Source organism: Ovis canadensis, chromosome 18, assembly GCF_042477335.2.
Source record: "Ovis canadensis isolate MfBH-ARS-UI-01 breed Bighorn chromosome 18, ARS-UI_OviCan_v2, whole genome shotgun sequence".
In the NCBI taxonomy this organism is placed as follows: Eukaryota; Metazoa; Chordata; class Mammalia; order Artiodactyla; family Bovidae; genus Ovis; species Ovis canadensis.
This window is the reverse complement of record NC_091262.1, coordinates 19921346-19938932: the sequence shown is the minus strand read 5'-3', so window position 1 is coordinate 19938932 and position 17587 is coordinate 19921346. Positions and strand designations below refer to the sequence as shown.

The following is a 17587-nucleotide window of genomic DNA, read 5'->3' as shown; positions in this document are numbered from 1 at the left end:
GTAAGGACCAGGCCTGAATGCCCTGAGGGCAATCTGAGGGAACTAACTTGGGCTAGCAAACCAGACTGTGGGATAGCTACCATGCAAAAAGTCCTAACCTAAGACACTGCCAGGCCTGCTCACTGAACAAAGGACTGAACAGAGCTAGCCGGCTGCAGACAATCCCCCTCTGGTGACAGGCAGCCAGAGCCGGAAGGGGGCAATTGCACCCCAGAGAGGCATTATCTACCAAACTGCAAGCAGGCTTCTTTGCTAACTAAGACTTCTTGGGGTTCTGGACAGTCAACATCCACCTGAGAAGGTGCGCCAGTTGTACACCCAGAAAACCAAGTGGCAGGGACGGGGGAGGTGGTAAGTCGCAGTGACTGCGCTTGCCAAACAACTTATCACCTGAGCTGCTCTGACCTGGGAAGGGCACAAAACACAGGCCCAACCGAGTCTGCGCCTCTTAGGACTACCCGAGTGCCTGAACCTGAACGGCTTAGACCTGGGAAGTGCATGCAGCCCAGGGCCAGCATCGGATGGTTCCTGGCGGAGCAACCTGGAGCCTGAGCAGTGTGGGCAGGGTGGGCACATGCACTGTGAGCAGGGGCAGGCCTAGTGTGGCTGAGATATTGCGAGCACACGCCAGTGTTATTTGTTTGCAGCATCCCTCCCTCCCCACAGCGCAACTAAACAAATGAGCCTAAAAAAGTGTCCACCACCGCCCCCTTGTGTCAGAGTGGAAATCAGACACTAAAGAGACCAGCAAACAGAAGAAGTTAAAAGAGAGGGACCCCCCCTTGGAAGTGACAGGTGCAATAGATTAAAACCCTACCAGGTTAGTACAGACTACATAGAAAGGGGCCTATAGATCTTGAGAAATATAAGCTGGACCAAGGAACTATCGGAAAATAAACTGACCCCACACTGCCCACAACACCACCAGAGAAAGTCCTAGATATATTTTTACTATCATTCTTTTTTTTTAATTAAAAAAATTTAAGTCCTTTATTACTCCTTTAAGTTTCATTTTTATAACCTACTATTACTTTGCAAAGAAAAAAGGAGAACCTATTTTTTAAAGCAAACTTCATATATTTTAAAAAATAACTTTTGTGACTTTTTTTTCTTTAATATTGTATTTTTGAAAATCCAATCTCTAGTCTAGGTTTTTAATCTTTGCTTTTTGCTATTTGTTATCAATTTTGTACCTTTAAGAATCCAATCTTCAGTACCCATTTTTTTCTTGGGAGTGAGATTACTGGCTCGACTGCTCCCTCCCGCTTTGGACTCTCCTTTTTCTCCACCAAGTAGCCTCTATCTCCCTTCTCTTCTCTACTCAACTCTGTGAATCTCTTTCTGTGTTCAAGGCTGTGGAGAACACTTAGGGAACTGATTAAAGGCTGGATCTGTCTCTCTCCTTTTGATTCCTCCCTTTATCCTCCTGGCCACCTCTTCCTCCCTCTTCTCTCCTCTGTGTAACTCTGTGAACATCTCTGAGGGGTCCAGACTGTGGAGTACACACTGGATAGCTTGTTCTCAACTCTTTTGATTCCATCTCATCTCATTCAGGTCACCTCTAACTCCCTCCTCCCTCTTCTCTTCTCCATGTAACTCTGTGAACCTCTCTGGGTGTCCCTCACTGTGGAGAAACTTTTCATCTTTAACCTAGATGTTTTATCAATGGTGCTGTATACATGGATACGTCTTGAGGCTACTGTAAAAATAAGCCTTAAAACCAGGAGCAGGAGGCTTAAGTCCAAATCCTGAGAACACCAGAGAACTCCTGTCTCTAGGGAACATTAATCGACAGCAGCTCACCAAACACCTCCATCAATTCAGTTCAGTTCAGTCGCTCAGTCGTGTCCGATCTTTGCAACCCCATGAATCGCAGCACGCCAGGCCTCCCTGTCCATCAGCATCTCCCAGAGTTCACTCAGACTCACGTCCATCGAGTCAGTGATGCCATCCAGCCATCTCATCCTCTGTCGTCCCCTTCTCCTCCTGCCCCCAATACCTCCCAGCATCAGAGTCTTTTCCAATGAGTCAGCACTTTGCATGAGATGGCCAAAGTACTGGAGCTTCAGCTTTAGCATCATTCCTTCCAAAGAAATCCCAGGGCTGATCTCCTTCAGAATGGACTGGTTGGACCTCCTTGCAGTCCAAGGAACCCTCAAGTGTCTTCTCCAACACCACAGTTCAAAAGCATCAATTTTTCGGCGCTCAGCTTTCTTCACAGTCCAACTCTCACATCTATACATGACTACTGGAAAAACCATAGCCTTGACTAGACGGACCTTAGTCGGCAAACTAATGTCTCTGCTTTTGAATATACTATCTAGGTTGGTCATAACTTTTCTTCCAAGGAGTAAACGTCTTTTAATTTCATGGCTGCAGCCACCATCTGCAGTGATTTTTGAGCCCCCAGAAATAAAGTCTGACACTTTCTACTGTTTCCCCATCTATTTCCCATGAAGTGATGGGACCGGATGCCATGATCTTCGTTTTCTGAATGTTGAGCTTTAAGCCAACTTTTTTGCTCTCCTCTTGCACATTCATCAAGAGGCTTTTTAGCTCCTCTTCACTTTCTGCCATAAGGGTGGTGTGATCTGCATATCTGAGGTTATTGATATTTCTCCCGGCAATCTTGATTCCAGCTTGTGTTTCTTCCAGTCCAGCGTTTCTCATGATGTACTTTGCATATAATAAGCAGGGTGACAATATACAGCCTTGACATACTCCTTTTCCTATTTGGAACCAGTCTGTTGTTCCATGTCCAGTTCTAACTGCTGCTTCCTGACCTGCATACAGATTTCTCAAGAGGCAGGTTAGGTGGTCTGGTATTCCCATCTCTTTCAGAATTTTCCACAGTTGGTTGTGATCCACATAGTCAAAGGGTTTGACATAGTCAATAAAGCAGAAATAGATGTTTTTCTGGAACTCTTTTGCCTTTTCCATGATCTAGCAGATGTTGGCAATTTGATCTCTGGATCCTCTTCCTTTTCTAAAACCAGCTTGAACATCTGGGAGTTCACGGTTCATGTATTGCTGAAGCCTGGCTTGGAGAATTTTGAGCATTACTTTACTAGCATGTGAGATGAGTGCAATTGTGCAGTAGTTTGAGCATTCTTTTGCATTGCCTTTCTTCGGGATTGGAATGAAAACTGACCTTTTCCAGTCCTGTGGCCACTGTTGAGTTTTCCAAATTTGTTGGCATATTGAGTGCAACACTTTCACAGCATCATCTTTCAGGATTTGAAACAGCTCCACTGGAATTCCATCACCTCCACTAGCTTTGTTCGTAGTGATGCTTTCTAGGGCCCACTTGACTTCACGTTCCAAGATGTCTGGCTCTAGATTAGTGATTACATCATCATGATTATCTGCGTTGTGAAGATCTTTTTTGTACAGTTCTTCCGTGTATTCTTGCCACCTCTTCTTAATATCTTCTACTTCTGTTAGGTCCAGACCATTTCTGTCCTTTATCGAGCCAATCCTTGCATGAAATGTTCCCTTGATAGCTCTAATTATCTTGAAGAAATCTCTAGTCTTTCCCATTCTGTTGTTTTCCTCTATTCTCTGCATTGATCTCTGAGGAAGGCTTTCTTATCTCTTCTTGCTATTCTTTGGAACTCTGCATTCAGATGCTTATATCTTTCCTTTTCTCCTTTGCTTTTTGCCTCTCTTCTTTTCACAGCTATTTGTAAGGCCTCCTCAGACAGCCATTTTGCTTTTTTGCATTTCTTTTCCATGTGGATGGTCTTGATCCCTGTCTCCTGTACAATGTCACGAACCTCATTCCATAGTTCATCAGGCACTCTATCTATCAGATCTAGGCCCTTAAATCTATTTCTCTCTTCCACTGTATAATCAAAAGGGATTTGATTTAGGTCATACCTGAATGGTCTAGCGGTTTTCCCTACTTTCTTCAATTTGAGTCTGAAATACCTACACTGAAACCAAGCACCACTCAAGGGCCAACAAGTTCCAGAGCAAGACGTACCATGCAAATTGTCCAGCAACACAGCCCTAAGCTTCAATATAAAGGCTGCCCAAAGTCACTCAAAACCCACAGACATCTCATAACTCATTACTGGACACTTCAGTGCACTCCAGAGAGAAGAAACCCAGCTCCACCCACCAGAACATCGACACAAGCTTCCCTAACCAGGAAACCTTGACAAGCCACCCATACAACCCCACCCACAGTGAAGAAACTCCACAATAAAGAGAACTCCACAAACTGACAGAATACAGACAGGCCATCCCAAACACAGCAATATAAACAAGACGAAGAGACAGAGGAATACCCAGCAGATAAAGGAACAGGATAAATGCCCACCAAACCAAACCAAAGAGGAAGAGATAGGGAATCTATCTGATAAAGAATTCCGACTAATGATAGTGAAAATGATCCAAAATCTTGAAATCAAAATGGAATCACAGATAAATAGCCTGGAGACAAGGATTGAGAAGATGCATGAAAGGTTTAACAAGGACCTAGAAGAAATAAAAAAAGAGTCAATATATAATGAATAATGCAATAAATGAGATCAAGAACACTCTGGAGGCAACAAATAGTAGAATAACCAGAGGCAGAAGATAGGATTAGTGAAGTAGAAGACAGAATGGTAGAAATAAAAGAATCAGAGAGGAAAAAAGAAAAACGAATAAAAAGAAATAAGGACAATCTCAGAGACCTCCAGGACAATATTAAACACCCCAACATTCGAAACATAGGAGTCCCAGAAGAAGAAGACAAAAAGAAAGGCCATGAGAAAATACTTGAGGAGATAATAGTTGAAAACCTCCCTAAAATGGGGAAGGAAATAATTACCCAAGTCCAAGAAACCCAGAGAGTCCCAAATAGGATAAACCCAAGGCAAAACACTCCAAGACACTTATTAATCAAATTAACAAAGACCAAACACAAAGAATAAATATTAAAAACAGCAAGGGAAAAACAACAAATAACACACAAGGGAATTCCCAAAAGGATAACAGCTGATCTTTTAATAGAAACTCTTCAGGCCAGGAGGGAATGGCAGGACATACTTAAAGTGATGAAAGAAAATAACCTACAGCCCAGATTACTGTACCCCGCAAGGAGCTCATTCAAATATGAAGGAGAAATCAAAAGCTTTACAGACAAGCAAAAGCTGAGAGAATTCAGCACCACCAAACCAGCTCTCCAACAAACGCTAAAGGATCTTCTCTAGACAGGAAACACAAAAAGGGTGTATAAACTTGAACCGAAAACAATAAAGTAAATGGCAATGGGATCATACTTATCAATAATTGCCTTAAACATAAATGGGTTGAATGCCCCGACTAAGAGACAAAGTCTGGCTGAATGGATACAAAAACAAGACCCCTATATATGTTGTCTACAAGAGACCCACCTCAAAACAAGGGACACATACAGACTGAAAGTGAAGGGCTGGGAAAAGATATTCCATGCAAATAGAGACCAAATGAAAGCAGGAAGAGCAATACTCATATCAGATAAAATAGACTTTAAAACAAAGGCTGTGAAAAGAGACAAAGAAAGACACTACATAATAATAAAAGGATCAATCCAAGAAGAAGATATAAAAATTATAAATCCATATGTGCCCAACATAGGAGCACCACAATATGTAAGACAAATGCTAACAAGTATGAAAGGGGAAATTAACAATAACACAATAATAGTGGGAGACTTTAATGCCCCACTCACACCTATGGATAGATCAACTAAACAGAAAATTAACAAGGAAACACAAACTTTAAATGATACCATAGACCAGTTAGACCTAATTGATATCTATAGGACATTTCACCCCTAAACAATGAATTTCACCTTTTTCTCAAGCACACATGGAACCTTCTCCAGGATAGATCACATCCTGGGCCATAAATCTAGCCTTGGTAAATTCAAAAAATCTGAAATCATTCCAAGCATCTTTTCTGACCACAATGCAGTAAGATCTTAATTACAGGAGAAAAACTATTAAAAATTCCAACATATAGAGGCTGAACAACATGCTGCTGAATAACCAACAAATCACAGAAGAAATAAAAAAAGAAATCAAAATATGCATAGAAACAAATGAAAATGAAAAAACAACCCAAACCCTGCAGGGCACTGTAAAAGCAGTGCTAAGGGGAAGGTTCATAACAATACAGCCATATCTCAAGAAACAAGAAAAAAATCAAATAAATAACCTAACTCTACACCTAAAGCAACTAGAAAAGGAAGAAATGAAGAACCCCAGGGTTAGTAGAAGGAAAGAAATCTTAAAAATTAGGGCAGAAATAAATGCAAAAGAAACAAGAGACCATAGTAAAAATCAACAAAGCCAAAAGCTGGTTCTTTGTCAATGATAAAACTGACAAACCATTAGCCAGACTCATCAAGAAACAAAGGGAGAAAAATCAAATCAATAAAATTAGAAATGAAATTGGAGAGATCACAATAGACAATACAGAAATACAAAGGACCATAACAGACTACTATCAGCAAGTTATGCCAGTAAAATGGACAACCTGGAAGAAATGGACAAATTCTTAGAAAAGTACAACTTATCAAAACTGAACCAGGAAGAAATAGAAAATCGTAACAGATTCAGCACAAGCACAGAAATTGAAACTGTAATCAGAAATCTTCCAGCAAACAAAAGCCCAGGTCCAGACAGCTTCATAGCTGAATTCTACCAAAAACTTAGAGAAGAGCTAACACCTATCCTACTCAAACTCTTCCAGAAAACTGCAAAGGAAGGTAAACTTCCAAACTCATTCAATGAGGCCACCATCACCCTAATACCAAAACCTGACAAAGATGCCACAAAAAAAGAAAACTACAGGCCAATATCACTGATGAACATAGATGCAAAAATCTAGCAATCAGAATCCAACAGCTCATTAAAAAGATCATACACCATGACCAAGTGAGCTTTATCCCAGGGATGCAAGGATTCATCAATATCCACAAATCAATTAGTGTAATACACCACATTAACAAATTGAAAAATAAAAGCCATATAATTATCTCAATAGATGCAGAGAAAGCCTTTGACAAAATTCAACATCCATTTATGATAACAACCCTCCAGCAGAAGCAGGAATAGAAGCAGCATACCTCAACATAATAAAAGCTATATATGACAAACCCACAGCAAACATTATCCTCAATGGTGAAAAATTGAAAGCATTTCCCCTAAAGTCAGGAACAAGACAAGGGTACCCACTCTCACCACTACTATTCAACATAGTTCTGGAAGTTTTGGCCACAGCAATCAGAGCAGAAAAAGAAATAAAAGGAATCCAGATTGGAAAAGAAGTAAAACTCTCACTGTTTGCACAACATGATCCTATACATAGAAAACCCTAAAGACTCCACCAGAAAATTACTAGAGCTAATTAATGAATATAGTAAAGTTGCAGGATATAAAATCAACACACAGAAATCCCCTGCATTCCTATATACTAACATTGAGAAAATAGAAAGAGAAATTAAGGAAACAATTCCATTCACCATTGCAATGAAAAGAATAAAATACTTAGGAATATATCTACCTAAAGAAACAAAAAACCTATATATAGAAAACTATAAAACACTGGTGAAAGAAATCAAAAAGGACACAAATAGATGGAGAAATATACCATGTTCATGGATTGGAAGAATCAATATAGTGAAAATGAGTATATTACCCAAAGCAACCTATAGATTCAATGAAATCCCTATCAAGCTACCAATGGTATTTTTCACAGAGCTAGAACAAATAATTTCACAATTTGTATGGAAATACAGAAAACCTTGAATAGCCAAAGCAATCTTGAGAAAGAAGAATGGAACTGGAGGAATCAACTTGCCTGACTTCAGGCTCTACTACAAAGCCACAGTCATCAAGACAGTATGGTACTGGCACAAAGACAGAAATATAGATCAATGGAACAAAACAGAAAGCCCAGAGATAAATCCACACACCTACGGATACCTTATCTTTGACAAAGGAGGCAAGAATATACAATGGATTAAAGACAATCTCTTTAACAAGTGGTGCTGGGAAAACTGGTCAACCACAGGTAAAAGAATGAAACTAGAACACTTTCTAACACCATACACAAAAATAAACTCAAAATGGATGAAAGAGCTAAATGTAAGGCCAGAAAGTATAAAACTCCTAGAGGAGAACATAGGCAAAACACACTCCAACATAAATCCCAGCAGGATCCTCTATGACCCACCTCCCAGAATACTGGAAATAAAAGCAAAAATAAACAAATGGGACCTAATTATAATTAAAAGCTTCTGCACAACAAAGGAAACTATAAGCAAGGTGAAAAGACAGTCTTCAGAATGGGAGAAAATAATAGCAAATGAAGCAACTGACAAAGAACTAATCTCAAAAATATACAAGCAACTCCTGAAGCTCAATTCTAGAAAAATAAATGACCCAGTAAAAAAATGGGCCAAAGAACTAAACAGACATTTCTCCAAAGAAGACATACAGATGGCTAACAAACACATGAAAAGATGCTCAACATTACTCATTATCAGAGAAATGCAAATCAAAACCACAATAAGGTACCATTTCACACCAGTCAGAATGTCTACAATCCAAAAGTCTACAAGCAATAAATGCTGGAGAGGGTGTGGAGAAAAAGGAACCCTCTTACACTTGGTGGAAATGTAAACTAGTACAGCCACTATGGAGTACAGTGTGGAGATTCCTTAAAAAACTGGAAATAAGACTGCTTTATGACCCAGCAATCCCACTACTGGGCATACACACCAAGGAATCCAGAATTGAAAGAGACACGTGTACCCCAATGTTCATTGCAGCACTGTTTATAATAGCCAGGACATGGAAACAACCTAGATGTCCATCAGCACGTGAATGGATAAGAAAGCTGTGGTACATATGCACAATGGAGTATTCCTCAGCCATTAAAAAGAATACATTTGAATCGGTTCTAATGAGGTGGATGAAACTGGAGCCGATTATACAGAGTGAAGTAGGTAAACACCAACACAGTTTAGTAACACATACATATGGAATTTAGAAGGATGGTAATGATAACCCTGCATGTGAGACAGCAAAAGAGACACAGATGTATAGAACAGTCCTTTGGACTCTGTGGGAGAGGGAGAGGGTGGGATGATTTGGGGGAATGGCATGGAAACATGTTCAATACCATATAAGAAACAAATCGCTAGTCCAGGTTCAATACAGGATGCTTGGGGCTGGTGCACTGGGATGACCCAGAGGGATGGTATGGGGAGGGAGACCGGAGCGGGAGTTCAGGATGGGGAATACGTGTATGCCCGTGGTGGATTCATGTTGATGTGTAGCAGAACCAATACAATATTGTAAAGTAATTGGTCTCCAGTTAAAATAAATAAATCTAACTTTTAAAAAAAGTAAGAATCTAAAGTAAGAATCTCCTAGTCCTGTCCCCATCATCTGTAGATAGACAGGCTCCTTTGTATATGGAATTCTCCAGGCAAGAATACTGGAATGGATATCCACTCCCTCCTCCAGGGGATCTTCCCAATCTAGGGATCCAAACTGGGTCTCCTGCATTGCAGGCAGATTCTTTACCAACTGAGCCACCAGGGAAGCCCAAGAATCTATAGGAAAGGAAAGTTACCACTAGTAAAGGCAAATATATAGTAAAGGTTGAACACCAACCACTTAAATAAGATAGTATGAAAATCAAAAGAGAAAAATCATAGAATCAACTACAGTGATAATAATTACTCTAGGATAAAAGGATAAAAATGAAGATAACATCAAAAGTAAAAATTTTCAAGTGGATGGAGAGTAAAAACTGTAGATCTTATAGAATGCCTTTGAACTTAAAGGACTAGCTTTATAAATATATAGATATAGTTATAGGTCGATATATATAGGTAACCACAAATAAAAACCTATACTAGATACACACACACTAGAGAGGGATACAAGTGTACCATTATAGAAAATCATCAAACTACAAAGGAAGTAACCACCAAAAAAAAAAAAGAAAGAAAGAAAGAAAAAGAAGAAATAAACAGAGAACGGCAAACAACTGGAAAACAGCTAATAAAATAGGAATAAGTACATACCTATCAACGATTATTTGAAATGTCAATGGACTAAATGCTCCAATCAAAAGACATACGGTGGCTGATGATAATAAAACAAGATCCATCTATATGCTGCTTATAAGAGACTCAGTCGAGAGCAAAAGAAACCCATAGACTGAAAGTGAGCAAATGGAAAAAGTTATTTCATGCAAATAGAAATCACAAGAGAGTGGCGATAGTAAAATTCATACCAGACAAAATAGATTTAAAAACAAAGTCTATAAAGAAGACAAAGAATGGCATCATATAACAATAAAGTGTAAAAAAAAAGAGAATATTACACTTCTTAACATATATTCAGAAAAGCAGAGACATTACTTTGCCAACAAAGGTCCGTCTAGTCAAGGCTGTGGTTTTTCCAGTAGTCATGTATGGATGTGAGAGTTGGACTGTGAAGAAAGCTGAGCGCTGAAGAATTGATGCTTTTGAACTGTGGTGTTGGAGAAGACTCTTGAGAGTTCCTTGGACTGCAAGGAGATCCAACCAGTCCATTCTGAAGGAGATCAGCCCTGGGATTTCTTTGGAAGGAATGATGCTAAAGCTGAAACTCCAATACTTTGGCCACCTCATGTGAAGAGTTGACTCACTGGAAAAGACTCTGATGCTGGGAGGTATTGGGGGCAGGAGGAGAAGGGGACGACAGAGGATGAGATGGCTGGATGGCATCACGGACTCAATGGACGTGAATCTGAGTGAACTCTGGGAGTTGGTGATGGACAGGGAGGCCTGGTGTACTGCGATTCATGGGGTCGCAAAGAGTCGGACATGACTGAGCGACTGAACTGAACTGAATAGCTTTGCTTTTGAATATGCTATCTAGGTTGGTCATAACTTTCCTTCCAAGGAGTAAACATCTTTTAATTTCATGGCTTCAGTCACCATCTGTAGTGATTTTGGAGCCCCCAAAAATAAAGTCTGACACTGTTTCCACTGTTTCCCCATCTATTTCCCATGAAGTGATGGGACCAGATGCCATGATCTTCGTTTTCTGAATGTTGAGCTTTAAGCCAACCTTTTCACTCTCCTCTTTCACTTTCATCAAGAGGCTTTTTAGTTCCTCTTCACTTTCTGCCATAAGGGTGGTGTCATCTGCATATCTGAGGTTATTGATATTTCTCCCGGCAATCTTGATTCCAGCTTGTGTTTCTTCCATCCCAGTGTTTCTCATGATGTACTCTGCATAGAAGTTAAATAAGCAGGGTGACAGTATACAGCCTTGATGTATCCTTTTCCTATTTGGAACCAGTCTGTTGTTCCATGTCCAGTTCTAACTGCTGCTTCCTGACCTGCGTATAGGTTTCTCAAGAGGCAGGTCAGGTGGTCTGGTATTCCCATCTCTTTCAGAATTTTCCACAGCTTATTGTGATCCACACAGTCAAAGGCTTTGGCATAGTCAATAAAGCAGAAATAGATGTTTCTCTGGAACTCTTTTGTTTTTTCCATGATCCAGCGGATGTTGGCAATTTGATATCTGGTTCTTCTGCCTTTTCTAAAGCTAGCTTGAACATCTGGAAGTTCATGGTTCACGTATTGCTGAAGTCTGTCTTGGAGAATTTTGAGCATTACTTTACTAGCATGTGAGATGAGTGCAATTGCGCGGTAGTTTGAGCATTCTTTTGCATTGCCTTTCTTCGGGATTGGAATGAAAACTGACCTTTTCCAGTTCTGTGGCCACTGCTGAGTTTTCCAAATTTGCTGGCATATTGAGTGCAGCACTTTCACAGCATCATCTTTCAGGATTTGAAATATCTCAACTGGGATTCCATCACGTCCACTAGCTTTGTTCACAGTGATAAGACTGATCATAAACTAGGCCACAAAACAAGTTTCTACTAATTTAAAAGGACAGAAATTATATCATGCATTTCCTGATTACAATGGTATGAAACTATAAATCAATTACAGGAAGAAAAATGGGAAAAGCAGAAGTATATGGAAGTTAAACAATATACTACTAAAACTTCCACATCTTTTATGTCTACTGCATTGGCAGGTGGGTTCTTTACCACTAGAGCCACCTGGGAAGCCCCATCACTAGTAGTGATATTGAATTTGTAATAAAAAAAATTCCCAAGAAATCAAAGTCCAGGACTGAGTGGTTTCACAGGTGAATTCTGTCAAACATAAAATGGAGCTAATACCCATTCTTCTGAAACTATTCAAAAAAATTTAGGGGGCAGAACACTCCCAAATTCATTCCTTGAGGCTGCCATTACCTCGATACCAAAACTAGACAAAGATAATACAAAAAAGGAAAATGATAAGCCAATATTTCTGATGAAAGTAGATCTAAAATGCCTTAACAAAATATTAGCAAGCCAAATTCAACAATATATAAAAAGGATCATACACCATTATAAAGTGAGATTTATTCCAGGGATATAAGTATGGTTCAATATTTAGTAATCAATCAATATGATATACTACATTAATGAAAGGATAAAAATCACAGGATAATCTCAATAGAGAAAAAGCATTTGACAAGATTCAATATCCTTTCAGAGCAAAAACTCTCATCACGGTTTTTATAGAGTTATCATATCTCAACATAATGAGGCCATTTATGACAAACTCACAGCTAACATCATACTCAGTGGAAAAAAACTGAAAGTATTTTCTCTAAAATTAACAAGAGAAAGATGTCCACTCACCACCTCTATGTAACATAATATCAGAAGCTCCAGGCGCACCAATCAGAGAGGAAAAATAAATAAAAGGTATCTAAATTGGAAGGGAAGAATTAAAATTGTCACTATTTTCAGATGACATGACACTATACAAAGACAACACTAAAAGTGTCCACCAAAAGAACTAAAAAATGAATTTAGCAAAGTTGCATGATATAAGATTAATATACAGAATCTGTTGTTTTTCTCCATACTTATAATGAATTATCAGGAGAAAGAAAATAATTCCATTTAAAATTTCATCAAAAAGAATAAAATACACAGGAATTAACTTAACCAAAAAGGTAAAAGACTTAAACTCTAAAAACTATAAACCAATGATGTAGGAAATGAAAAGATACCCTGTGTTCTTGGATTCAAGGAATTGATACTGTTAAAATGTCTATACTACTCAAAGCAATCTCCATATTTAATGTAATTTCCATCAAAATACCCAAGAATTTTTTCACAGAATTAGAGCAAATAATCCTGAAATATATATGGAACAAAAGATCCTAAATTGCCCAAGTAATCTTGAGAAAAGAACCACCAAGCTGGAGGTAACAGGCTTCCTGATTTCAGACTATACTACAAAGCTACAGTAATCAAAACAGCACGGTACTGGCAAAAACAGAATAGAGAGCCCCCAAAACCCACACACTTATGGTCAATTAATTTACAACAAAGGAGGCAAGACTATACAATGGAGAAAAGACAGTCTTTTCAATAAGCGGTGTTGGGGAAACTGCACAACTATGTGTAGAAAATGAGATTAGAACATGTCCTCACATTACACACACAAAAAAACTTACAATGAATTAAAGATCTAAATGTACCACCTGAAACCATAAAACTCCTTAATTAAAGAAACCTTAGAATGCTCTTTATATCAAAGAGCAATGTTTTTTGGATCTGTCTCCTCAAGTAAAAGAAATAAAAGCAAAAATAAATAAATGGAACCTAATTAAACTTGAAAGGTTTTGCACAGCAAAGACAACCACTGATAAAATGAAAGACAAGCTACAGAAAGGGAGAAAGTATTTGCAAATGATATGCAAATGATAAGGCAGGTAACTTCCTTAAATATACAATCAGCTCAGATAACTGAGTATCAAAAAACAAATAACCCAACTGAAAATGAGCGGAAGAACTGAATATTTTTCTAAAGAAGACATACAGGCACATGAAAGGATGCAGAACACTGTTAATCTTCAGAAAAATGCATATCAAATACACAATGAGATATCACCTTACACCTGTCAGAATGACTATCATCAAAAAGACCACAAATAACAAATGCTGGTGGGGATGTGGAGGAAAAGGAACCTTATATATTAGTGGTGAGAATGTAAATTTGTGCAGCTACTATGAAAAGCAGTATGGAGGGTCCTCAAAAGACTAAAAATAGAACTACCATATGATCCAACAATAATTCCATTCATATATCTGAAAAAAACAGAACAAAATGTACATGCATCCAATTTTCCTAGCAGCATTATTTACAATAACCAAGATTTGGAAGCAACCATTAACAGATGAATACATAAAAAATTATGTTGTATATATACACACAATGGATTATTACTCAGTCATAAAAAACAATGGAATTCTGCCATTTGCAACAACATGGATGCACCTAGAGGTTTTTATGCTTAGTGAAATAAGTCAAAGACAAATACCATGTTATCATTTACATGTGGAATCTAAAAGATAAAAGAATTGCATGAATATAACAAAACAGAAACACACTTAAAAATATAGAGAACAAATCAGTGGTTACCACTGCAGAGGGGAAAGTGGGGAGGAGTGAGATAAGGGTATGGGGTTAAGAGATATAAACTACTATGTATCAAGCAATAAGGATACATTGTACAGCACAGAGAAATAAAGTCATTATTTTATAATAACTTTAAATGGAGTATAATCTATAAAAATCCTGAATCACTATGTTGTATACTTGAAAACTAATATTCTAAATCAACTATACTTCAATAAAAAACAAAAGGAATGACAGACCAATACATATGACAACATGGTTAAGTCTCAGAAACCTTATGCTGAGTGAAAGAAGCAAGATGCAAAATATCACATATTGCATGATTCCATCTGTATTAAATGTCCAGAAAAGGCAAGTCTATAGAGACAGAAAATTTATTATTGATTGGCCGGGGTTGGGGTAAGAATGAGGAGTGCTTGCAAATGGGCATGAGGTATCTTTTTACAGTGATGGACATTTTTCTAAAATTGGAATGTAGTGCTAGCTATACAACTCTGTAAATTTTCTTTAAAAAAATCATTGAGTTATATCCTTAGTGTGAGTTTTATAGTATGTAAATTATACCTTACTGTTAAAAAATAGATATGAAACCACCATGCCATTTTATATGCAATTCTTTTATAAATAAATCTTCTAACTACAAGACTTTTATAAGATAGGGAAGGAAGCCCTGATCCACAAAAACAATATGACAGAGGTTCCGAAAAGTTTGAAAACCAATCTTAATATTCTGGCTCTACACATAGATGAGTCACATGGCACTAGTGCCTGACACCTAATAGGCCTCAATAAATGTTTACTGGACAGAAAATTAAACCATCTTTACAGGATGACTTTTCCCCAAACATATCATCCACTTGATAGATGAAACGCAGTTGATTAGGGCATTTTTTCCTTAAGAAAACTTACATGAAACGTCAACATCTCCAGGGAAAAAGTTGTCTTAGGTAGTCAGAATCATTTATTAGGCTATGATGAGGTAAGATACTAACTGCTATGTGCTACAGACCCTCTTGATTTAGTAGTGGGTGTAGATGGAGGTGGGGAGTAGGAATGTTTGATCCAGAGTCTCTCAAGAGACCTAGGTTGACCAAGGTTTAACTGTACATCAACAAGAGTCATGGCAGAGTAACAGAGGTGGAAAAACTGTGCATGGGTTTTTCATTATCATCGCCCATACATGACCCAACTCACCTGCACTAACATTTCATTTGCTCCCTAACTGCAAAGAGGGCTACATACCCAGGGGAGTAAATGGAATACTTGGTGAACATCGCAGTCTGCCACACCTGCCATCAAGGGGCCTTATCTCAGGATTCTTTTCCACAGCTAGAGACAACATCCTTCTCCATCTAACTGATTAAGAACTGCTAATCAAGAAGTTAGGATAGATGACCTTCAGATTCTCTGAAGCAAATTTTGAAGCAGGAGGCAAATATTCTGCTTGGTATCCCTGAAGCACTTTGCTTTTTGGAGTGGAGGTGGAGTCCTTGATTCACCTTTTCCCCTCCCCACCCCCCACCACTGGAAGGATATCATCTGGTACATGGTAGCAGCTCATGGAGTATATGGAATTGAATTTTGTCTCAGAGAAACAGGTCACGTGAAAGCCTACAGTCTGAGTACGAATATCTCCCATCTTCCCATGGTATTCTTCAGTCACAACTTTTTTTTTGGTTGACATTCCCTCAAATCAGTTAAATAGAACCAAGAAATACAAGTAAATTCTGAGGGAAAAGGAGCAAAAAACGATGCAATGTAAACAATCACTTTTACTGTTTTATAGCACCACAACTATCACCTCATCTATACATAATATCTTGTTATATATTATTACACATAATAATAAATAGTGCTAAACAAAAAACAAGATCAGTGCTTTAAAATAAAAGAAAGAAATGAATCAAGATTTATGTTATTCCCATGTGATGATATTTGGAGAAAATGTCTCATGAGGCTGCTACCAATCTACATTCCATTATTTATAGTATTAATATTTTAGCTCCTGGTCTCTGTTCTTGAAATGTCAGTCTTATCTTTTTCAAATATTACTTTTAAAATCCAGGACCAAACTCCTTAATTCTGGCAATTTTGACTTTCTGTGTAACATTCTCATGCTTTTTTCTTTTTTGAAGATTAAAACAAGATCCCCAAATGAAACTTCTGTTGCTCAGAGTTAATTATTCTTTATGCTGCACATATTCAGTAACAACTCACCCACTACCTGGGGTGCTATTTCTTTTCTTTTTTGACTGAAATTTCTACACAATTTCTACTGAAATTTTGCCCATTGCTCAAGCCCCAAATGGGTCTTAACCCCACTGTGAAACTCTCCCTGAATATTTCTGCTCTACTGGCCTAAGCACCTGAAGAACCTATGGTCTACAACAGTCATCTACGCACCAAGAACTATCTAGAAGTCTTCATTAAACTTTTTGAGTCTCCTTCTCCCAGGGAGACAGAGTATGAGCTTCTTTAGAGAGTGTATTTCATTATTTTATATCCCCATATATGGATTAATAGAGGACACTCAAGAAATACTTTTGCATACCTACTCTTGAGCTAGGCCTTGTAGAGGAATAAATGTGCCACTAGGTATATTTATTAGCTGAATTAATGTTTGAAGAATCATTACGTTTTTATATTTTGTAATTTTACATTGGGCTGGATTTTTTTAAAATGCTGCTATTCCAAATTAAGCTTTAATATACATCAACCTCATTTATCAGTATTTCCTGAATTTATATTTTAGTTTTAGTGAAAATATCATCCTTGAAAATATAAATGCTGGACTTCATTTTTGAGAATTTATCCTTACATTCATCACCTTGTGATTCTATTTCATATACCAATATTATGTTTTCCTTTGTCATTAGCAGATATGTCCCTGCATCTCCAAATCTACATATATACACAAAACTTGGGTCCAAAGATGATAACTTTTAACAGTTGGATTGCCTATTATGCTAGGTATGATAATACACAAAGAAAAATATCTATTTCCCCTAATAATTACAATAACATTATTAAGTGTTCCTCTAAATCCAT

The 17587-nt window shown here is 38.0% G+C and overlaps 1 protein-coding gene across 14 annotated transcripts in view; it reads right to left on the bottom strand.

Moving 5' to 3' along the window:
- Nucleotides 1-17587, bottom strand: part of TTC23 (tetratricopeptide repeat domain 23) — a 164968-nt gene that overhangs the window by 145863 nt on the left and 1518 nt on the right. For 5 of the 14 annotated variants that reach the window (XM_069559242.1, XM_069559236.1, XM_069559243.1 and 2 more), the window contains exon 2: nucleotides 12748-12817. The exons of 6 other annotated variants lie outside the window; for them this stretch is intronic. In XM_069559242.1, coding sequence (XP_069415343.1) covers nucleotides 12748-12763 — 16 coding nt within the window. In that variant the 5' untranslated portion in view covers nucleotides 12764-12817. Of the gene's footprint in view, nucleotides 1-10075; nucleotides 10212-12747; nucleotides 12818-17587 lie in introns of those variants that run through there. 3 more of the 14 variants (XM_069559240.1, XM_069559237.1, XM_069559230.1) reach the window with 2 other exon arrangements.